The sequence below is a fragment of the Aedes aegypti genome, chromosome 3 (genome assembly GCF_002204515.2).
Source record: "Aedes aegypti strain LVP_AGWG chromosome 3, AaegL5.0 Primary Assembly, whole genome shotgun sequence".
Lineage (NCBI taxonomy): Eukaryota > Metazoa > Arthropoda > Insecta > Diptera > Culicidae > Aedes > Aedes aegypti.
In genome coordinates, this window is record NC_035109.1 from 38291809 (window position 1) to 38316488 (window position 24680).

Below are 24680 nucleotides of genomic sequence, written 5' to 3' on the forward strand. Positions count from 1 at the left end.
AAATTTACAAAGGGAGAAAGCAATAAATCTACAATAGAACAAGAACTAACTGTCATACATTGGGCAATATCACATTTTAGACCCTACCTTTATGGTCGAAAATTCACTGTAAAAACTGACCATAATCCCCTAGTACACCTGTTTTCCATGAAGGATCCAACTTCAAAATTGACACGAATGCGACTTGATTTAGAGGAATTCAACTTTGATATCGAATACGTAAAAGGAAGAGAGAATGTTGGCGCCGACGCTCTTTCCCGTATAGAAATCAATTCTGAAGACCTGAAGAACATGTTGATCTTGCCTATGCAGACAAGATCGATGACCCGAACAGCAATACAAAACCCAATTAACGAATCTACAGCTTCTGAGATTGATCACCTTAAGGCTTACGATTCAATCAACAATATGGACGCTTTCAATCTACCAAAAGTCGTTTTTGAACCAAAACTCGACCATTTTAAGATAATAATTAAAAATAAAAACCTGAAAGGAATCCTTGCTCAAACGCAACTATTCCATAATAAAGGAACAATTTATTTTGAAGAATGCATACAAATGATAGATGAAATGGCCAAGACAATGAAGATAAAGAAAATTGCGATCAATGTAATGGATCCAATATTTAATTATATTTCCCGGGAAAATTTTAAAGAAGTATGCAACGAAATTTTAAATGACGTCATAATTATCCTATACACACCAGCAAAGGTGGTGAAAGACACAAATGAAATAAATCAATTGATAATGGAAAACCACGATACCCCTTCGGGAGGACACGTAGGTATAAACAAATTACTACAAAAATTAAGAAGAAATTATTATTGGCACAATATGAAAGACAGCATAACCAAATATGTTAAAAACTGTATTTCATGTAGACAAAATAAACATAAAATTAAAACTAAGTGTTGGTAGCAAAGCTCAAAGCTTTGAGCCAACCCTTTTCCAGTAGAGAAGCTAGGCAAAATACAGGACGCTTCGATGCTTACTGACTTTAAAATGGCTTGCTCAATTTTCACCACCTAATTAAATTTTCAATCTTGTCGCTCCCTTGCGACGCCTATGCACCTATTCGTTTCCATCATTTGCTTCTATAGACTCCCTTTACCTTTGAGTCGCATGACCGATACAGCCATAAAACAAAAATAATTTAAAACAATCACGGTCGAAACCTTCTCCTATTAAAACTAAGGAAATTTTTGAAAAAACTTCAACACCAATAAAACCATTTGAACTCATTTCAATTGACACAGTAGATCCAATAACGAGATCAACAAAAGGAAATCGTTACGCATTGACAATACAATGTGATTTAACGAAATATATCATAACAGTACCAATAGTAGATAAACAAGCTGGTACTTTAGCAAAAGCACTAGTTGAAAATCTTATTTTAATTTATGGATGCCCCAAAATAATTAAATCCGATATGGGCACCGAATATAGAAACGAAGTTTTCCAACAATTATGCACCATTCTATCCATCAACCAAAAATTTGCAACAGCTTATCATCCAGAAACCATAGGAGCTCACGAACGAAGTCATCGTTGTTTAAATGAATATCTTAGGCAATTCATCAATGAACAGCATGATGACTGGGACTCATGGTTACCATTTTTTACATTTTTCTATAATACAACGCCACACACTGAACATAATTTTACACCGTTTGAACTTGTTTTTGGTTCACAAGCAAATTACCCAACACAACTGAAAGTAGAATCTCAAATTGGTCCGATTTATAATTACGAATCTTATCACAAAGAACTAAAATATAAACTACAACTAGCAGCCCAAAAAGCAAAATTTCTGTTAGACAAATCAAAAAGCAAAAGAATCCTAAAGCAATCAGAGAAATCAAACCCAATAAATATTCAAATAGGAGACCAGGTATGGCTACAGAAAGAAAACCGTAGGAAATTAGATTCGGTATACACAGGACCATTTACAATTATCCAAATACAACATCCAAATGTAACATTAAAAAATCAAATAACAAGTGAAATACAAACAGTACACAAAAACAGAATTGTAAATTAACATTTCAACCAAGCATAATACTTGAGACAAATAACCGAGCCTAATCTCTAAAAAAATAAGAAATGAAAAAAAAAAATAAGTGAAAAGAGAGATAGGTCAAAAGTCTAACCTTGTGTTAAGACGTGAGAAATTCGGTACCTAATATTAAGATAACAAAAAAAAATAGAAAATTTTAATGTTACACAGAGACAACTGGAGACTGACAACCATTGAATAATTGCATTTCATTTTATTCCATTTCATTATTCATCTAAAAAGGGGAAGTTGTCGCATGACTTGAGAACCCCTGGTAAACACAAATCATTAACCTCCCACTTCGAAACCAAATAGCACCGAAAATGCTAAAGAATGCAATTGCAACCATATGTGACAATTGCCGCACAGCAATACCATACACCGATAGACCTTATTCCATTCCTTCCTTTCCACCTCTTGTGTGGCCGTACCCAAATGCACTCGAACGAGTGGCATCAAATTGCACAACTCAATAGGTCCGATAGTCCACCAAAATTCTAACAGACGCAGCAGTTAAGAACCTTTGTCAAAAGTCACTCCAGCCGTCTCGCTTACCCATATACAAACATAGGTTAAGACCAAATTGTAAAAATCCTATATAAATGAATGACTTTGTTGAATAAAGAAGATTCTTTATCCGAGAACTGACTCTGGCAGTCTTTCGGCCTGAACCGGTAGTTTCTACCTTAGTTCGGTTACCGATTTAGCCTAATAGAGAAAGCCTTCTCCAATCAAAGAAACATAAATGCTACACAATTTGGCAGATTCTTCACAAAAGCTTGTTCACAATTCTCAAATAAGGGGCGGTCCATTAATTACGTAAGACAATTTTGGCGGTTTTTCGACCCCCCCCCTCCCCCCATGGTAAGATTTTTTTTATGAAAATTACAAATAATTTGTATGGCGCGTAAGAAATCTCAAAGCCCCCCTCCCCCCATAACCCCTTACGTAATTAATGGACCGCTCCTAATGGGAAGTATGCACTTCAACAGAAAAGTAATCGCCTATCTTAATGCGTGGGAAATTTTTTGTAAGAAATGCTAAAGAAAACCATTTTACTTTGATCGCAATACGATCCTGGACAACATTATCAAAGATTTCAAGATAGGATTTCAAAATTATGTAGGAGAGGATTGAAAGATTTCTAGAAACATTATGTTTAGGATTTGTAAGAATTCTTGGAAAATTTTGAGCAGGATGCCAGAACATGTTTTTTTTTCTATCTTTATTAACGAGATTTTTAGCCCTGGGCTAGTTCATCTCGGGACCAACGGCTTTACTTCCCTTCCGAAGGAAGTCGTCACTGAAATTTTTAGTGACTATCTCGGGGATGGGATGCGATCCCAGGTCCTCGGCGGCCAGAACATGATTCGCACAGTATCCGATGAAAAGTTTTCGAATAATCACCTCTAACGTTAACAAGCGTTCGAAGTGGTTCGAATGTAATTTCGATCAAAAACTGTTTTGCATTCCCGTAAACTGTAAAATGAAGTGGGCCGTAGATTCGGACCAATAGGATTCGATCGAAAGTTTGATTGGTCGTAAACAAGAATAAGGGTGAATACACGGAATTTTCAATATCTTCAGAATTTCTATTATTATTCTACACTTGCATGTATCTCATATATTATTTTTTTTAAACGCTCAGCATCTACCTAGGGTTTCATTATCGTAATGCAAATACTAATATATTTTTTAGTGATGGAACTATGATGATATTTGCATTATAATAATTAAATCTTAACTAGATGCTGAACGTTTTCCATATCCATATCCAATATATGAGATACATGGAAATTCGATGTTAATACTTTACGAACTTACTATGGAGGATGTTCAAAATATCCTGGGCAAGATTATTTAATTATGTTGTCCTATCAGACTTTATGCGATTTCTAGAAAAAATGCACCATTTATTGACTTTTGTTAGATTTTACGCAAATGTCTGAACTTCAAAAAATTTGGACCGCCGCACAAATTGTTTCTGTGATTTGGCCCGCGGTTCATAAGGGTTGGGTAAGCCTGATTTATATAAATTGAGTACAAAATCATTGTAATTCAGTTTCGACGAAACTTCCGCCTGAAATAACCAACAGCTGAAATGATTGATTGCTCAATCTGCGATTTGTTTTCGACAAGCATACGTGAAAAAATATAATACTCGTAGTATTATTTTGCAAAAGTGGCAACCACACAGGTTGAAAAAAAAAAATAGTAGAGCGAAACAACGTTTGACTGCTCGCAAGACAACGCCGCGTGATGACACGCACACCAACATACCGTTTGACAGATGAACCTGAAAACGTTTTTTTATTCTAGAGTCAGGTTAGCACTAACCCAGGTTCAAAAACGAAAACGACATAAATTACATAGCGCAGTATCATTACGCTGATCCGTACCGGGCGCTGCTAACCAGGGTAGCAAAATGACAGCGCTGCTTTCGGAAAGCATCGGGTGAGCAAATTTAGCAGCGCGATAGTTGCGCTGCTATTCGATTTGAATTCAAGCATACGGTGTGGGATATGAAATTCTGGTTGGAGTTTTGGAAATCTGATGCATGATGCGCGTGAAGTCAGGCTGGATCTACTGGAGAAAAATCCAGTGAATCGTAGATCTACACACACTTCGTTGTTTCCACTTTTGGTGAATTGGGAGAAAATTGTCCTTGCTCCAAGTGATCTCACAATTGCTTGTAACTTTCCTTACAGGACATTTACCACACAATTCCCTTCACGGGAAGAGTGGACGTCTGGCTATTTGGAAAGAAGTATATCAAACAATATAGTATGTTACACTGATGGCTCCCTTCTTGAAGGTAGAGCTGGTGCAGGAGTATATTCTCGTGAGCTAAGGCTGAATCAGTTTTACTCACTTGGTAGAAACTGCACCGTTTTTCAGGCGGAAATATTTGCTCTTATGTGTGGAGTGCAATCAGCACTTCAACAGCGCGTAATGGGTAAAGTCATATACTTCTGTTCAGATAGTCAGGCTGCTATAAAAGCTCTCGCTTCGGCCAACTCAAGGTCGAAGCTTGTTATCGCATGTCGAACTCAAATTGAGGAACTGAATTCAGTCAACTCTGTAAACCTTGTATGGGTACCTGGCCATTCTTCCATCGCTGGAAATGAATTGGCTGATGAGCTAGCTCGCGATGGAGCATCGCATGACTTCATTGGCCCTGAGCCGGCTATTCCAATTTCGAAGTGCTGGGTGAAGCTTCAGATAAACTCTTGGGCGGCAACTCAGCACAAGCAATATTGGAATAGTTTGGAGTCGTGTCGTCAAACAAAATTGTATATTACTGAGCCATCTCCAAAGGTGGCGAAGTATTTAACAAATCTGTCAAAGCAGAATTGCAGTCTCTTGGTCAGAGCGTTGACAGGCCGACTCAACTATCACATGGCAAATATTCAGCGTGCTGACTCATTTGTGTGTGATAGTTGTGACTCCGATTATGGAACTTCGTATCACCTGATATGTAACTGTCCAGTTTTTGCGCAAATGCGATTCCAATTACTTGGTAAACACTTATTAAGTGAAACTGAATACAGAAGCCTGAATCTTCAGGACATCCTGTTATTCTTAACCCGCTGTGGTAATGAGCTATAGGCTCTCTTTACGCTCATGCGTTTTGCAGTGCCCTTTTAAGGGCGCTGTTCGAAACCATTGTGGTATGGAGCTACATGCTCTCATTTCGCTTATGCGATCTTCCCTCTTCAAGGGACCCCACTCCTATTTCCTCCCATCTTTCCCTTCCCTTTCCTCTCCCATCGGGTAGATGATGAAATAGGCTCAAATATGGCGATGGCACAAATCTCCCAACTGGTGGGGAACGTGCCTTTGGAGCCGGCCTTCTGATACCTGATAATTGTAATTGAATGTCGAAGCAATATTATTCATGTTTGGATTTACAATTCAAAAACAATATAATATATTGTAACAAAACATTGTATTGTTTTTAATTTGTTTTATACCTCACAATTTTTGTCAAATTCCTATTTTCGCTTAAAACAACTGATGCTTTTATCTATGTAGCTTTGCTGAAAGAAATAAACAAGACAAGTTCAAAAAGCAAGAAATGTTGGGTGGAAAATATTCAAAGAGTAAAAAAAAGTAGTTTTTTAGAAGTCACTTGACATTAGCTATAACGACGAATGCAACCATGATACAGTTTGTTGAATTATTTTTGTATTGTACAACAATACACGAATTGCTTATCAAGACAATACATGAACAATATATCGTATTGTATTTTCAAAATGTTTGTATGAGAAAATATCTATATTTGTATTGTTACGATACTTAACCACCCATACATTATATTGCAAAAACCTCATATACCATACAGTGAACTGTTCAAAACAATATATTGTACTGTAATTGTATTGTCATTTTACAATATACTGTATTGTATTTCCAATATATTAAATGGTACTGTTTCAATACGTTATATTGTTTTTGTATTGTATTTTTTATCCGGGCAGCGATAATAATCCACTCGATTCCCATGCCATTGAACTGCAACATTGTATGAATTGAATATAATTGTGTTGAAGACACAATTATTATACTTAAAACTTACCAACAATATGTGAAGAAATTGTAATTGCGGCTTCCGTCGAGTAAAAACTTAACTTTGATGCTGTTTAGATTGCAGTTGATGGTTTCGGTGTTTCAAAAATAAACAAAAACAATCCATCATGAAACGATCACAGTTGCCAGGTTTTGCAGTGCAACCAGACAAATGTGACTCATCATTTCGTTCGCTCACTCTCGCACAGTCGGCACAATTTCAAGTGGGCCGAGTTTCCCACCCCCTGTGTTTATTTTAGATTTTGTCACACCCCTTGGCGCCTTGGCTTAAACTCGAATTTTGGGTGAATTTTGTTTTCCGTGTCCCTTCCGAAATGTCAGATAGGAACAACCCCAGTGTTAAAACTAAAACCCCTGTGGTGTTTTTGTCGACTAAGCGAACGTCAAACATGATCTCAAGTGTCAAGGTTCATTTATAGACCCAATTTTAAAATTAATGTTTTAACATGATATAGCCGTTATTTGAGCGGGAAAAATTGCTAAAGTAGTTGAAGTAACATGCTCTTTCGTGTTGTTGAATAAAAACAAGATTTTATCAAACACTTTAGGACCCAATTGCGCAATGCACACCCGGTCAACCAGTCAGTGATTTTCGATAGCGATCGATATAGATTCGTTTTGAACCGTTAGCGATCGCCATCGTTGGTCAAAGATCTATAAAGAATTATGAAAGCTGGTTGGTCGGGCAGTACCATTAGCAAAGAGCCCTTTTCTAATGTTTGGCCAGAATTTATGTTTCATATTCGCATTGAACACCCCTACACGCGATTTCACTTTCCAAACCATTCACAAACAAACCGTAAACCGGGCCGGGAGGCAGCCGGTGATTTTGACAGTTCCATTCAAAGTGTTTGCGAGTGTTTGTTGTTGGTTTTTCCTCCGTCCAGCAGATTTCAGATTCCTCCGGTTGTATCGGATCGTGCGAGAACCATCCGGGAGTGATTATATTTCCGTACCCAAATAGCGGGAGTGGACATCGCCGCGAAGCAATCGTAGTTCAGCTGATTCAAGTGTGTGATCTTCGAGCAATTCGTGTGGTCGACCGGTGTTTATTTTCCATTCGCAATCTGCTCGCGCTGAAGGAATTTGTGGGGAAAATTTACGACATTATAATCGTAATCGTATACAAACGGGGCGGCTCTTAAAGTATCCGGTGCTCATTAATCGGTTTTCGTGACGGGAGGGTAATTTATTTTACGTACAAGGATTCCTAAATCAGTCGGATAAGAGCATTGGGTGTCGTCTTTTTATTGCGTGGGTGGGATGAAATTGTGAACCGTGAGGAATTCGTTCGACGGTGCGATTGTTAAAAAAGACATCTAACTTGTTTTAAATATAAAAATAATAGTTTAGAAGTGATAAGTGAAGCGTGTGTGAGCAACACTTGTTACCATTCTGAGCAAAATGTATTGTCTTTCTATGGAAATTTTGTCGCATTCGTCGTATCACGTGTTTCTATTTTTAGCATTGCACACTGTTTGTCAAGATCTAATTTCGTGATCGAAAACAAAACCCCGAAAAGTTGGTTTTAGAGGTACCTATGCTGTCTTCGGAGAAGTTGTTCAAGATATAAAGAGTCTTTTTGAGTAAGTATCATTTCTGTTTTTAATCCCACTTTTTATCTCACTTTTAGGAGAAATATTTTTACTTTTTCAATTTGTCTTCAACAAAGTTGTAGATGATTTTTATATGTACTTGAAAATATTCTAAATCTTAATTTTGCTCTCTCTTTTCAAATTAAAGGGATATTGCAAGGAATCGAAATGAAATTTTTACGTTTTTTTTTTTATCAGTACTCTTATAAGAAATTTCATAAGCAAAGAGTAAAACTAATTCAGAATTCTTCCGGTATTCGTCCTGGAATTCCTGCAATTATTCCTTCAAGGATACTTCCAGACATTCCTCCAGGTATTACTCCAAAACTTAGGTTAAAGTGTTAATCCAGTGCTTTTCCACAAATTATCCAAGGGATGTTTCCAGTAATTCTTCAGTTTCTTCAAGCATTTCTCCAGAAACTTTTCAAGGAATTTTACTGGGAATTGGGATATATCTGCAATCTAGGGATATATCTGCAATCTAGGGATATATCTGTAATTCCTTTCCGAATATCTCCAACGATATTTCTACCAGGAATTTCTTCAAGGTTTTTTCCAGGAATATCACCAAGGATACTTTCAGAGGTTACTCCAGGAATAGAAGAATTTCTTTTAGTTTCATCAGAGATTTCCGAAAATATTCTTCAGAAATTCCTCCAGAAATCACTTTACAGATTGAGCCAGTAATCTCTCTGTTCGAATTTTTCAGGAATTTCATTAGGAACCCCTTCAGGGAATTAGCCAGGAATTTCCTTAGCGAGTCATCTATATTTCTTCATTAATTCCTTCAGGCATTTCTTCAAGATTTTTTCCATTAAATTTTCCAGAAACTCTGCCGGAACATAAATTCTAGAGTATCTTCCAGATACTCCATCGCTAGATATTCCACCATTTTGTATGCAGCTTTACTAGAGAGTAAATGGAACCCTAATTTAGTACTACCTATAGGTATTCCATGCAGCTCGATGATTTATTATTTACCAGAGATTTCTATAGAGATTCTTTCAACAGTCTCCTTGAAGATTCTTCCAGAAGTGCTTTCAAGGTTTTACCCAGGAATTCTGCCAGGGTTTCCTTCAAAAAATCCTCCAAGAATACCTTTAAAAATCCCCTAGTGACATAACTGGCAAGTGGTGAACATTTATTTTGAAGTTTTGCCAAGAATTACTTCAGGAATACATCTAGGCATTCTTCCAAGAATTTCCCCAAAGTTTATTAAACAGATTTTTTTTCAGAGATCTCTCTGAAAGCTTCTCCATAAATTCAGCAATAAATTGCGCTGGTGATTCCATCAACAATTCTCCTGAAAGCTCACTTAGAATTCCTCTATGGATTCTAGCAGGAATTTTACAGGGATTCCACCCTGAAGCTCTGGTGAGATTCAACTAGGAATTTCACTAGATAAGGATTCCTAGTTATTGCTCTAGAGATCACACCAGAAAAATAAATCAAACTAACACTTTGAAGAAATCATTGGAATAATTCCCGAAGACGTCCATGTAAGCATTCCTGAAGGAATTACTGAACAAAATCCTTAGAAAATCATCGGGAGAGTTCGATGAATAAGTGCTGGTAGAATTATTGGATAGAATAAGGGCCTTCCTTAGCCGAGTGGTTAGAGTCCGCGGCTACCCAGTCAACATTTTGGTTGGTATAACTTTTGTTATACATCATTCTATATGAATCAATTCAATCGTATAGAATGCACGAAAAGGCTATATACCTACCAAAGTGGAGGCTATATGCGTACTTGGCACGACTTTTTCGGACTTTCTGCGATCAGATATACGATGCCACAAAATTTGGATGAAAAAAAAAAGTTTCCAGCGAGTCTCGAACGCGAGACCTCTGGATCAAGAATCAGGCACCTTACCACTGTACCACCAAGGCACACTGTAGCCGTCTCTGAAAAAACGTGATCGAAATTGTTTTGACCTTGAAAACATGATTTTAGTACTATAGTGTCTTCGGGAAAGTTTTTCCATAAAATAATCGCTATTTTATGAAAGTGTCAGTTTGGTGATTAATCCACCTATAAGTGAGAACGAAATTTTATTTTTCGTATTTATGAATTTAAAAATAAACTTTATTCGGGAAAGTTGTAGGTAATATTAGAAGAAACAACTTTGCTGAAGACACCGTATGCATATTTTTTGATTTTCATGTACATTTGTGGAGTTTTTTGTGGAACACCCCTAAAAATCACTTTTTTCATCATAACTTGGTTGGATGATTTTGTACAATTTTCAATTGTTCTAGTGTTATTTGTTACTTGCAAAAACACATAACTTTCTCCAAAAGAGCATATTTTTATCTCTCATACTTTTCGAGTTATTGAAGGTTTTATATAAAATTTTGCACCTTTTTGACACTAAAAATCATTTGGACGCGCACATTTCCGCAGTCTGAAACATGTTCATCCAATGGTTTAAAACTAATACTATGAAATGCAGAGAAAGCCGTTTTTAGCCTGCTTTAGCCTGACGGTCAAAAGATAGTCTGAAAAAATGTTTACTTACATGCAGATATAATTTACACTTATTCACTACACCCTATATTGGCTTAACTTGAATATCTGGCATCACTGTATCGAATTTTATGCAATAAAGTCAACAATATAATCAATCAACAAAAGGTCGGAATAATCTATTCAGACAAGTTTATCACAGACAAACAGACAACATATCCAACACACTTTTCGTCGTTCACCTTTCCAACGTTAGCTGTTTATTTTTTGCAGAAAAACACTTATTGGTATTTTTTCTGCAGGAAGTCTCAGTACTTTCTTGAGAATTTTTCGGAGCTCGCAGCAAAAACTAAAATGTATAATATAACTATGAAACATTTATTTTTTTCCTTTAAAATTCATATGCAATCCATAAATCAGTAAATATTAATGTTTAAGATTATCATCATTATTTTTAGCTCCGCTATCACTGGTTTGTTCGTTATCTTTTTTAACCAAAAGATTTTCCCATCCTGATAAGGAAACATTTTTTTTCTCGGGAATGCTCTAATAGATGTAATCACAGGATTTGATGTCGCCAACAAACAGTGTAATAATTCTTAGTCAGTATCAATTCTGGAGATCCTCCCTGCAATTCTTAATATCCTTGTTACATCCTCTTGAGCCTCTTCGGTCAACTGTCCAATAGAGACCAAGAAAGAAATTACCTCACTAGTATTAAAGGGACGAATGACCTTCAGGTTAAAGTCCCTCTCAAACAACAACAACAACAATTACCTCACATCCTCGTATAACGATTCAGTGTACAAAGCGTTGAGCAAATTTCTTCATAGCATCGATGTTACTGAATCGATTCACATTTGAACTGTCGAATCTATTTATCGATTTAATCGAATCCTTTGCATCTATATATTTGAATTGAAATTTATGAAGTTTGGGATGGGATCAAATGAATTAGCAGTCGGCACCAACATCTTTCAATAAAATCAGTTTTCATATTCGATACAACAAATTCACTAATTGAAAATTTGGTTTCTCTCCCATCAATTCATTAAGAAACATTTATCGATTTCTACAAAATAAATCGAATCAAAAACTCGAATTAAGAAAATCAATTCATTCGATACTAGATGCTCCAAACATCGATTCAAAATATCGATTAATCGTAATGACAACTTAAATATTCGAAATATCAATTTAAACTCAGCCAAAGCTAGTACGGATGCTGATATTGGGTGCCACTCATATAAACCAAAAAGCAATTAAACATTTTTTTCTCGCATTAAAACATATTTACACAATTATGAAGAAACAATCCACAATCGTTAGAAAAGTGAACGATGAAAAGAGTGTATGATATTTAGTCTGTTTGTCTGCGGTAAACCTGTCTGAACAGATTATTCCGATCTGTTGTTGATTGATGTCATTGTTGATTTGATTGCATAAAATTCGATATAGTGATGCCAGATATTCAAGTTAAGCCAATATAGGGGGTAGTGAATAAGTGTAAATTATATCTGCATGTAAGTAAACATTTTTTCAGACTTTCTTTTGACCATCAGGCTAAAGCAGGCTAAAAACGGCTTTCTCTGCATTTCATAGTATTAGTTTCAAACCATTGGATGAACATGTTTCAGACTGCGGAAATGTGCGCGTCCAAATGATTTTTAGTGTCAAAAAGGTGCAAAATTTTATATAAAACCTTCAATAACTCGAAAAGTATGAGAGATAAAAATATGCTCTTTTGGAGAAAGTTATGTGTTTTTGCAAGTAACAAATAACACTAGAACAATTGAAAATTGTACAAAATCATCCAACCAAGTTATGATGAAAAAAGTGATTTTTAGGGGTGTTCCACAAAAAACTCCACAAATGTACATGAAAATCAAAAAATATGCATACGGTGTCTTCAGCAAAGTTGTTTCTTCTAATATTACCTACAACTTTCCCGAATAAAGTTTATTTTTAAATTCATAAATACGAAAAATAAAATTTCGTTCTCACTTATAGGTGGATTAATCACCAAACTGACACTTTCATAAAATAGCGATTATTTTATGGAAAAACTTTCCCGAAGACACTATAGTACTAAAATCATGTTTTCAAGGTCAAAACAATTTCGATCACGTTTTTTCAGCGACGGCTACAGTGTGCAAGGGTTGCATATCCGTTAGTGATTATTTGCCAATATTAATACATGGTTCATGTACAGCGACACATACTTTGTTGTTCTTTGAGGCCCATCGTCAGCAGATGCCAAATTTGGATGGCAATTTTTGCTAAGTTATTGCGATTTCATACGATGCTTTCTGGATTGATATATGATCTGTCAGTTTATATAACATAACGCGATTCTACGTTGCACTATTTACGACATGTTTTGTTGTCAACACAGATTGTCGTTTATGAATCGTATTGGGGATTTATATACAACTTGTATTGACATTGATAACGCTTAATATGGCATCTTGTGTGATTCTGATTTTGGACGCATGAATATGTGATTTTGGATGCACATTCTTATACGATACGTGGTTCACTGGGTACAAAGCAATGCCATGCTGAAGGTGTCTGGGTTCGATTCCCGGTCGGTCCAGGATCTTTTCGTAATGGAAATTTCCTTTGACTTCTCTCGGCAACTGCCACACGATATACGAATGCGAAAATGGCAACTTTGGCAAAAAAGCTCTCAATTAATAACTATGGAAGTGCTCATAAGAACACTAAGCTGAGAAGCAGGCTTTGTCCTAGTGAGGACGTTATGCCAAGAAGTAGAAGAAGAAGAAAAATTATTGATGAAATTTCTACAGGAGTTATATACCGAATCTCTGCAGAAGTTCCACCTTTAAGCGAAGTATGCATTTCAACAGAAAAGTAATCGCCTATCTCGATGCGTGGGAAATTTCTTGCAAGAAATGCTCAAGAAAATTATTTTTCTTTGATCGAAGTACGCAGTTGAAAAGAAATGTCATTTCAAATGGAGCTCACTTTAGGAAATTTCTTGACCATTTCTTGAGGAGAAATTTTTACTTTTCTTTAGCGGAACAGCATACTTAGCTTCAATGTATTTTATAAACAATTGAATTATCTTCATAGGCTCCTATAAAAATGATAAGGACTGTTCATTTAAGAAAGTGGACACGTGTTTTTTACAGTAAACTGTTTATTTTCGAACAAATTCAGAATGCTCTTACTTTTCTCTTGATACCTCCCATAAAATTCTGCACAACTTTTTTCGGAACTTTTCGAACTGCTTTTTGAACTGCTGACCACATTTTCTTGAAAAAATCGATGGAGCTTGCTTCTCTTCCATCCTTCTTAAGATGCCGTTTGATTATTGCCCAATATGTTTCAATGAGGCGTAGTTCTGAGCAATTTGATGGATTCGATCATTTTTCTACAAATTCTCCAAAGTAGCTGAAGCATAGTGAGCCGATGCTAGGTCTGGCAAAAACAATGGAGGCATGGTATGCTTTCAGTAGATGGGCAGAAGTCATTTTTTAATGCATTTAGTTCTGTAATTTTCGCCGTTGATTGAACCCGTCGTGAAATATGTAGTACTTTCATACCGCAGGAGCAAATTGCTTGCCATACCAAATCATTTTTCCCAAATTTTTCTGTTGGGATGTATCGTACGTCGTCATGAATATCTGTTTTGGCCACAACGTTGAAAAAATTCAATTTGGAAACTTCGCGATTTAAGCCAAATCTCGGAACGGCAATTTTTCTGTACACCATTTGTGCAGAAAAAAATTGAGAGTCGCCATGTCAATTCGACCCATCGTTTAGAATTTATATTTTTTTTATGTCAACTTTTGTCTGCTGTCAAAATAAACACTTGAGATCACACTGAAACAAAATTTTATTTGTTTTTATGGAATTTTTACACCAAAATGCTAATATTTAGGGGTCCACTTTCTTAAATGAACAGTCCTTACTCCTCCAGAAGTTTGTCAAGAGATTCCTCTCAAAATTCCACCTGGAATTTCTCCGGAATTTTTTTCATGATTTTCTCCAGAGATTCCTTTTAACGTTTCTCAAAGACTCCAAGAAGTTCGTCAGTGGATTATATCAAACATTCCTCCTGGGATACCCCCAGAAATTCTTTCAGGGATCGTACCGGGACTGTCTCCAATGATTTCTCCAAGAACTACCTCTTGAACTACTCAATAAATTCCTGTAGGGATTTCCTTGGCAACCCTCGAGAACTTTATCAGAACGTTGTCCAAAAAAACCTACAGAGATTACTCCAGGAATTCTTCAGGAGATTTCTCCAACATTGCAAAGAAAAAAAAAAAAAAAAAAGATTTCTAAAATAAAAAGCTGGACGAATTTTACAAAGAACAAAAGAAAGAACTCCTTAAGTGATTGCTGAAAATATGTAAATTCTTAGGTGGAATTCCGAGTGTAACTCGAGAGAGAATGCGTGAAAAAATAGACAACAATTCTAGAAGGTGCCATTTATCAAAAAAATACCGAAGTCGAGTCTAGTACACGACACTGAAGACGGCCTTATAGTTGACGTCGAAATACGCGTATTTGTCTGTTCAATAGCGGAGATGAATTGAATGAGGCATTTTGAATTTGTCTTAACTTTGGATGTATTCGCTTTAGTGGTTTGAATAACAATGACCTTTAGTACAAATTAGAGCAGTATTCATAGCAAACTTGGATGTTAGATCCGTTGTTTCTGGACTACTAGGACAGCTGGTTGCTACAATAAACGTAGTCGGGTACTACGATGCAATAAGCAGGAACATACTACCTCGGCCCAAGAAATGGTTTATGTTCTTCAAAAGGAAGTATGGACGTCAAATAATGAACTCGTGCATTGATCCATTGATACTTTGGTGAAAGGTCGACATAATGTAGTTCCATTGCTGAAAACATCAGAGACTCTGACTAATCCATCCTTTCCTGGGTATACTGCAGAAACACGTCCCATTCTCCAGTGTAATGTTGGTTGGTTTATGTATTACTCCAGCTACCACCCATCCCAAATGGGTATCGCGCAGTTGTGGAAGATTCTCGGAAAGCTTCATGAATTCAGGTTTCAGAAGACCGAAGAACAGTTCTGCTCCATTCAGCATGTCTACCTTATCGGGTGTATGGAATTCAGGATCTGCTAGTTGGATTTCATTGGGAATTTTCCAATTCTTCGTTGAAATTTTTGATGTTGGAATTATTCCAGTCACATTTTCTGATACTAAGCATTCTAAAAATTGCTTCATAGTTACTAGTACGGAAACGAATTTTTACATCAACTATTTCACGTGCAAAGCTTTTAACTGCATTTATTTCAGTGATTGGAACATGAGTGCGTTTCTTTTGGATTCCAAGACGATTTGCCATTGATTTGCTTATAAAGTTAACTTGTGAGCCTCTGTCCAACAAAACACGACAGGAGTGAGGCTTATGGACCGATGCACGAGTTCATTATTTGACGTTTGAGCGGTGCCGTGTTATTTAAGTGACCATGACAACTAGTGAATTTGGCACCGCTCAAATGTCAAAATAGTGAACTCGTGCATCGGTCCATTGTTCTTGTCGAAGATATGTACCCTGGCAGTGAATAGCAAAACGGTTTTTGTTGTTCGAGCATAACTACAAGAACAAGTTGTGGATACTGAATCAGATTCTGTATCATTGCGATCATATTCAGATTCTGGAGAACAAGACCTGTATTGCTTGTGAACCGAAACATTGGAGTTTACATCTTTCTTGGCTTTATCATTATCGTTCATATGGAAGATAGTGTGATGACGTTTATCACATTTGCGGCATTTTTTGTCTGATGGGCATTCTCTTAAAAGATGTCCTTTTCGTAAACAGTTGAAGCAGACTTGAGTTGCTCGAACTTTCTCAATTTTTTCCGTAGTAGATAAAGCAAGGATGCTTGAACACTGATAGTTTGCGTGGTTTCCATTGTATAAATCACAGGTGATCTGGCTTGAAAACTTTTTTGCTGCTGCAAAGCTATTTTGAGGTTTCAATGAATTGGAGCTTTATTCAGTTTGAACAATTGGTGGATATTTCATAATTCTCTAAAAAATGACAACGGGATTTGAGAAATTCTATTGTTCGTTTATATTTTGGTAGCACACCTTTCTTTGGAATTGACTCCCAAGCTCTTCGTGTTGCTTTATCCAGAGCATTTACTATTAGGTAAACGATTATGTGTTCGGATATTTCTGTAATTCGGTTAATTCTTGCTTGATGTATCGTAAACTTTCTACATGACGTGAGGTTTCGTCAATCAACAATCGAAGATCCTTGTACGATTCTGATGATATTTTCTTTAGCGTAAGTAGTCCTTGTATGTGAATTTCGACGACTACTCGTTGGTTTTCAAAACATTCCGTTAGAATATCCCAGGCTTGATTATAATTACCTTGGCTCATAATTTCTGCATCAAGAACATGAGCAGCAGATCCAAGTAAAGCTTTATTTAAATGATATAGTTTTATAGCATCTGAATCCGGAGATTTCTCCATGAGATCTTCGAAAATTGCTTTAAATTTAGGACAATTTTCATATCTTCCATCAAAGGTTGGAATAGGTACTGTTAAAGGTTGTTGTTGAACGGTTATTTGAGGCGATAAGTTGCAAGATGAATTTCTATTTTCTTTGGCGAGAAAAATTAGTTCTTCTATGGCGATAGAACAAAATTGTAAAGCTCTTCAAATGCAGCAAAAACTTTATTTTGTGCGAAAACAGCTTCGTCAGGTACGAGGATCAGTACGTTGTTGTGTGCTGAGTAAAATTCATCAATGGCAGCGCAGAGATTTTTTGAAATTACGTTGAGTTGCGGTAGTCCCATCAAGCTTCTTTCTTCTATCATTCTTTGTGTTCTAAAACAGACTGCTCTACTTTGTTGCGCTGGCGAAAATATCCTTTCATCGTTATTTCATCTAAATTCTCTTCCCAGGTGTTGAATTTGGACGTATTGGGGTTGATGGTTCTATAGATAGCATAGGAATAGCATCGGGTTGATCGTTATTTTCGCTCACAGCAATTGGTGGTTCTTGAGTAGGAGGTTTCTTGGTACGAGGCGTTCGTTTAGTTGGCATCTTTCAAGCGATATGCTTAATGCACCACGCAACTTTGCTATGGCTTTGTATGGCTTGTAAGAACGAACTGAACGGAAGGCTTGAACGGTTGGCTGATTTGAACAGATGGACTTGACAGACTGGACGGACTAGACTTACTGGATGCACTTGGACGGACTGGCTGAAATGGACGGATTGAACGGACTGGATGCACTTGACGGATTGGACGGATTGAACGGACTGGATAACTGGACGGATTGCACGGACTGTATAACCTTCACGGACTGGACGCGCTGTATGGACTGGACGGACGGACGGACTGGACGAACTGGACGGACTGGACGGACTGGACGGACTGGGCGGACTGGACGGACTGGACGGACTGGACGGACTGGACGGACTGGACGGACTGGACGGACTGGACGGACTGGACGGACTGGACGGACTGGACGGACTGGACGGACTGGACGGACTGGACGGACTGGACGGACTGGACGGACTGGACGGACTGGACGGACTGGACGGACTGGACGGACTGGACGGACTGGACGGACTGGACGGACTGGACGGACTGGACGGACTGGACGGACTGGACGGACTGGACGGACTGGACGGACTGGACGGACTGGACGGACTGGACGGACTGGACGGACTGGACGGACTGTATGATCTTGACAGACTGGACGGATTGAACGAACTGGATGAACTGGATCGATTGAACGGACTGTATGAACTTGACGGACTGGACGGATTGTATGGACTTCACGAATGGTTGGACAAAATACTTGATCGTGTGTTTCAGTTTGATAGTTTAGATAAAGATTTTTGAACAGTTTGGATAAAGGTGATCTTTCTTTAGACTTCAGCTATGAATTAATGGCTTTTAGATTCAAAATTCCAGAATGACAACGGCTAGGGTTTTGAGTTTAGAATTAGAGGATTGAAATGGACTGAATTAGAGGTTCCAAATTGCTTCTGGTTTCTATAAGATCCGGTTCGAAGGACCAAATTTATGTTCGATAGCGGAGATGAATTGAATGAGTCATTTTGAGTTTGTTTTTAACTTTGGATGTATTCGCTTTGGTGGTTTGAATAACAATGACCTTTAGTACAAATTAGAGCAGTATTTATAGCAAACGATTGCGATTCTATCCATCTTGTCATTTCATTACTTTCGTTACTCCCTTTCACTCTGAGTACAGTATTGCATTCACCGATAAAAGCCAATAAATTTTCATAATATTAAAGTCATGCGGTGATTAAACCTTATAAATGTAGAATCAATTTGGCAAAGAAATTTAACGTCAGTTCGAATAGGATCACTTGGGCAAATTAGGGGTATGCGAGATTAGACGCGAAAAATCCAATAAGTAACGTCATTTCGTATCAATCTCCGAAAATATGCCAACGATCGATAGAACTGTTATATACGCCGAACAATATAGTTAACAGGTCGAGGCGACAAATTTTTGCCTGTCTAGTGTTAGTAGTGACCAACACTACAACATCTAGCCGTTCAAGACCAGGACGTTAGGCAACGATTTGTCGTTTCGATTGTGTTGTTCATACATATGGCCCTCTGTTAAAAACAAATTTTCAACTTCTATTCATTTCTCTCGTCGCTCGCTTGCGATTCTATCCATCTTGTCATTTCATTACTTTCGTTACTCCCTTTCACTCTGAGTACAGTATTGCATTCACCGATAAAAGCCAATAAATTTTCATAATATTAAAGTCATGCGGTGATTAAACCTTATAAATGTTATAGCAAACTTGGATGCTAGTTCCGTTGTTTCTGGACTACTAGGACAGCTGGTTGCTACAATAAACATAGTCGGTTACTGCGAATAAGCAGGAACACTGTCAAAAGATACAGTCGCCTCTCCACATCTCGATATCGAAGGGACCATCGAGATAGGGAGAGATCGAGACAAAGAACAAATTTTTGATGCATACTAGATTGAAAAACACTCCGTTGCCAAGAAAGTAATACACAAACAAACGTCATTTTGCGCTCCAAATTTGTTTTGAATCCTAAAACTTTGGTCTAGTTACCTTCGATATTGGTCATATCGACATACGGAGAGAAAATTGAGAACGGAAAATCAACAGAAACATTGCGAGATATGGAGATATCGAGATAAGGAGAATATCGAGATATGGAGAGTGAAAATGTATGCAGACTGAAGGGACTTATAACATCATCGACATAGGGAGAGATATAGAGATGTAGAACATCGAGATGTGGAGAGTCGACTGTACAAACTCTAGTGGAATTAAATGGTATAGTACTAAATTCGGTTTTTCATCTACTCATAATTATTCCTTAAATTATTAAGTGTTTTTGCCTGTATGATATCAGAAATGAAGTTAGCTATAATCACAGACAAACAGATGTAACACTTGGAATGCATGCTGGAATCATAGTGTTTGACCCAATGGGCTAATAAATGACGTACTCTAAGGTATTTTAATAAAAAAAAATAATAAAAAGTTGGTCAATGGAAGCGAGGACCTCTGTTTGTTTGTGCTGTAATCAAGGAGCGCACGAATTGATGTTTGCCAAGAATGCCATGAGGTCACGCTACTGCTCTACTGATCGTTCACAAAAATATTATTCAATCCCTGAAAATAGAACAGATAGAGCTAAAGTATGTTTAGCGAAATTTATCGCGTAAACACCATGGCTGGATTTTTATCTATTATAACAAAAGCAAACATTGATCTCACTTTTAGGGGGATTAATCGCAAAAATGATATTTTCTTAAGAAGGCTCCTCTACACCCCGAACAACTTCTCCGAAGACATCAAATCGCGAAAACAATTTTTTCAATGGTGGAACCATTTTGATCACGAATCTAGGCCTCAGGAAACAGTGTGCATTGGATGGGACGATTCACCTGTGGAAAATAAACTAGGCGGCATCCACAAATTACGTAACGCTCGAAGGGGGGGAGGGGGTAAGCTCGAGCGTTACGACTCATACAAAATTTAAAAAAAAAATCCATACAAAAACCGTTACGGAGGGGGGGGAGGGGGTCGAAAATTTCAAATTTTAGCGTTACGTAATAAATGGATGCCGCCCTAGTAGCAAAATATCCACCATTATTTCCCTAATTTATTACAAACCCAAAGTAAATCCATTCAAGTAAATACGCCCCGTCCTCTCTATAGCATCCAATTTAGAATACACTACGATCAAGCAGTCCCTAAATAACGTGTTCGCGTGTGGTTCGATATTCTTTCGTGGTCTCGTTCGGTACAACAGAAACAGCATCGTTACAAAAATACATAAATCACTGCGTCAATCGAGACACTTGGTGGCGTGCGAGCAGTCACATATTCATCACTCCAACGTCTTTCGCGCGTAGAAATTAAGAAGACCGCCCAGTATCGTTCGGTTATGACCGGTCCGGCAATGGCAACGACAGGAGGCAAAAAGCTATCGATGAGCAAACAGAACGAGCTCAACTCGCTGGTGGATTCGCTCATTAAGCACAGCTTCCTCAAAACGGCCAATCTGAACGAGCAGTTCAAGCAGTACCAGGACATGTACGCCGTACTGGAGCGGATCCGCAAGCTGGAGTCCGAGTTCAAGCTCAAGACCAACAATGGCAAACCGCGCCAAGCCAACATTGAAGCCTTTTGCCGGTGGGCCAAGGAGCAAGGTTGCGAGTTCGATGGCGTCAAGATATCGGAGTTTTCCGGATACGAGCTGGGGCTGGAAGCGACCAAGGATTTCAAGGAGGGCGAAGTGTTTGTGACCGTGCCGAAGAAGTTGATTTTCTCGGTCACGGCCGACAGCAAGATACCGGACATCATGAAGGACATCCCGGTGATGATGGTGCAGAATCTGTCCAACCTGATGCTGGCGCTGCTGCTGATCGTGGAACGGTTCCAGCCGAGCAGCGTTTGGAAGCCGTATCTGGACGTGCTGCCCGATCGGTACTCCACGGTCATGTACTTCAGTCCGGCCGAGATGGCAGAATTGAAGGGAACGAGTGCATTCGGGGCGGCGCTCAGTCACTGCAAGAACATTGCCCGGCAGTACGGGTTCATAAAGAAGTTCATCCAGGGCAAGACGGCGCTGCTGAAGGATAACTTTACGTATGATTTGTACTGGTGAGTAGCTCTTTATAAAATATTGTATCCTTTTTTCTCACATATTTTTACTTGTATTTAGCAGAACTTTAGTTATAAAAGTTTATTAAACATTCTATCTCGTTTATTTAGTATAAACCATATGGCCATATGATACATTTTGCTATATCTATTCCTTTAGAAAATTTCCAAAAATATCTATGATAAATATAAGAACTTTTTTCTTATGTCCTCGAGAATCCGTCTCAACCTGTTCTGTTTTTTTGCATTGCATTCGTCCATAATCGTTTCGGAGACTCGTTCGAGGATCTTTGATGATTTCTTCTAGAATTTGTCTGACATTTCAATGAAAGTTCATCCTAGAATTCTTCATCAATTTGTCGGAAAATATTTGGAATATTCAATCCATAGATAATTTGTTGAAATATGATTTTAAAAATGAGGAATCCTTCGAGGAATTCTTCGAAAATTCTTAGAGGATTTCTCCGAGTATCTTTCGAGAATTTCTCCGAGAAATTTTCGTTTATTTCTCCTAAAATCCTTCGAGAATTTCTCCGATAATTCTTCGAGGATTTCTCCGACAATTCTTAGAGGATTTCTCCAAAAATCCTCGAGGATTTCTGCGAGAATCCTTCGAGGATCTCTCCGAGAGTCCTTCGAGAATCTTTCTAAGATTTCTCCGACAACCCTTCGAGGATTTCTTCGAGTATCCTTCGAGGATTTCTCCGACAATTCTTCGAAGATTTCTCCAAAAATCCTCGAGGATTTCTTCGAGAATCCTTCGAGAATTTATCCGAAAATCCTTCACGAATTTCTTCGAGAATCCTTTGAGGATTTCTCCGAGAATCTTTCGAAGATTTCTCCGAGAATCCTTCAAGAATTTCTCCGAGCATCCTTCGAGAATCCTTCAAGGCTTCCCTCGAAAATCTTTCGAGGATTTCTCCAAGAATCCTTCGGGGATTTCTTCGAGTATCCTTCAGGAATTTCACCGAGAATTATTCGAAGATTTCTAAGAGAATTTTTCGCGAATTTCTTCGAAAATCCTTCGAGGAATTGTACGAGAATCCTTCGAGAATTTCTCCGAGCATCCTTCGAGGATTTCTCCAAGAATCCTTCAAGGATTTCTTTGATAACCCTTTGATGATTTCTCCGAGAATCTCCAGAATTTCCGAGAATTTCTCCAAAAATCCTTCGAGGATTTCTCCGAGACTCCTCAAGGATTTCTCCGAAAATCCTTCGAGGATTTCTCCGAAAATCCTTCGAGGATTTCTCTGAGAACCCTTTGAGTATTTCTCCGCGAATCCTACGGGGATTTCTCCGAGAATCTTTCGAGGATTTCTCCGACAATTCTTCGAGGATTTATCCGAAAATACTTTGAGGATTTCTCCGAGAATCATTGGAGGATTTCTCCGAGAATCCTTGGAGGATTTCACCGAGAATCCTTGGAGGATTTCTCCGAGAATCCTTGGATGATTTCTCCGAGAATCCTTGGAGGATTTTTCCGAGAATCCTTAGAGGATTTCTCCGAGAATCCTTAGAGGATTTCTCCGAGAATCCTTGGAGGATTTCTCCGAAAATTCTTCGAGGATTTATCCGAGAGTCCTTAGAGGATTTCTTCGAGAATCCTTGGAGGATTTTTTTCCGACAATCCTTGGAGGATTTCTCCGAGAATCCTTGGAGGATTTCTCCGAGAATCCTTGGAGGATTTCTCCGAGAATCCTTGGAGGATTTCTCCGAGAATCATTGGTGGATTTTTCCGAGAATCCTTGGAGGATTTCTCTGATTATCCTTGGAGGATTTCTCCGAGAGTCCTTGAAGCTCTTTTTCAAGAATCCTAGGAGGATTTCTCCAAGAATCTTTGGAGGATTTCTCCGAGAATCCGTGGAGTATTTCTCCCAGAATCCTTGGAGGATTTCTCCGAGAAACCTTGGAGGATTTCTCCGAGAATCATTGATTTCTCCGAGAATCCTTGATTTCTCCGAGAATCCTTCGAGGATTTCTCCGAGAATCCTTGGAAAATTTCTCCGAGAATCCTTGGAGGATTTCTCCGAGAATCCTTGGATGATTTCTCCGAGAATCCTTGGAGGATTTTTCCGAGAATCCTTAGAGGATTTCTCCAAGAATCTTTGGAGGATTTCTCCAAGAAACCTTGGAGGATTTCTCCGAGAATTCTTGGATGATTTCTCCGAGAATCCTTCGAGGATTTCTCCGAGAATCGTTGGATGATTTCTCCGAGAATCCTTCGAGGATTTCTCCGAGAATCCTTTAAGGATTTCTCCGAGAATCCGTCTAGAATTTCTCCGAGAATCCTTCGAGCATTTCTCCGAAAATTCTTCAAGGATTTCTCCGAGAATCCTTCGAGGATTTCTTCAAGAATCCTTCAAGGATTTCTCCGAGAATCCTTCGAAGATTTCTCTGAGAATCCTTCGGGGATTTCTCCGAGAATCCTTCGGAGATTTCTCCGAGAATCCTTCGAAGATTCCATCGAGGATATCTCCGAGAATCCTTCGAGGATTCCTCCGAGAATCCTTCGAGGATTCCTCCGAGAATCCTTCGAGGACTCCTCCGAGAATCCTTCGAGGATTCTTCCAAGAATCCTACGAGGATTCCTCCGAGAATCCTTCGAGGATTCCTCCGAGAATCCTACGAGGATTTCTCCAAGAATCCTTCGAGGATTACTCCGAGAATCCTTCGAGGACTCCTCCGAAAATCCTTCGAGGATTTCTCCGAGAATCCTTCGAGGATTTCTCCGAGAATCGTTCGAGGATTTCTCCGAGAATCGTTTGAGGATTTCTTCGAAAATCCTTGGAGGATTT

The 24680-nt window shown here is 38.2% G+C and overlaps 1 protein-coding gene across 8 annotated transcripts in view; it reads left to right on the forward strand.

Moving 5' to 3' along the window:
- The first annotated feature begins 7477 nt into the window (after positions 1 to 7477).
- The window catches only part of LOC5580263 (histone-lysine N-methyltransferase setd3), a 477985-nt gene continuing 460782 nt past the window's right edge, over positions 7478 to 24680 (forward strand). The window contains exons 1-2 of one of the 8 annotated variants that reach the window (XM_021854751.1): positions 7478 to 7949; positions 20938 to 21885. In XM_021854751.1, coding sequence (XP_021710443.1) covers positions 21167 to 21885 — 719 coding nt within the window. In that variant the 5' untranslated portion in view covers positions 7478 to 7949; positions 20938 to 21166. The other 7 variants (XM_021854752.1, XM_021854754.1, XM_021854753.1 and 4 more) reach the window with 7 other exon arrangements.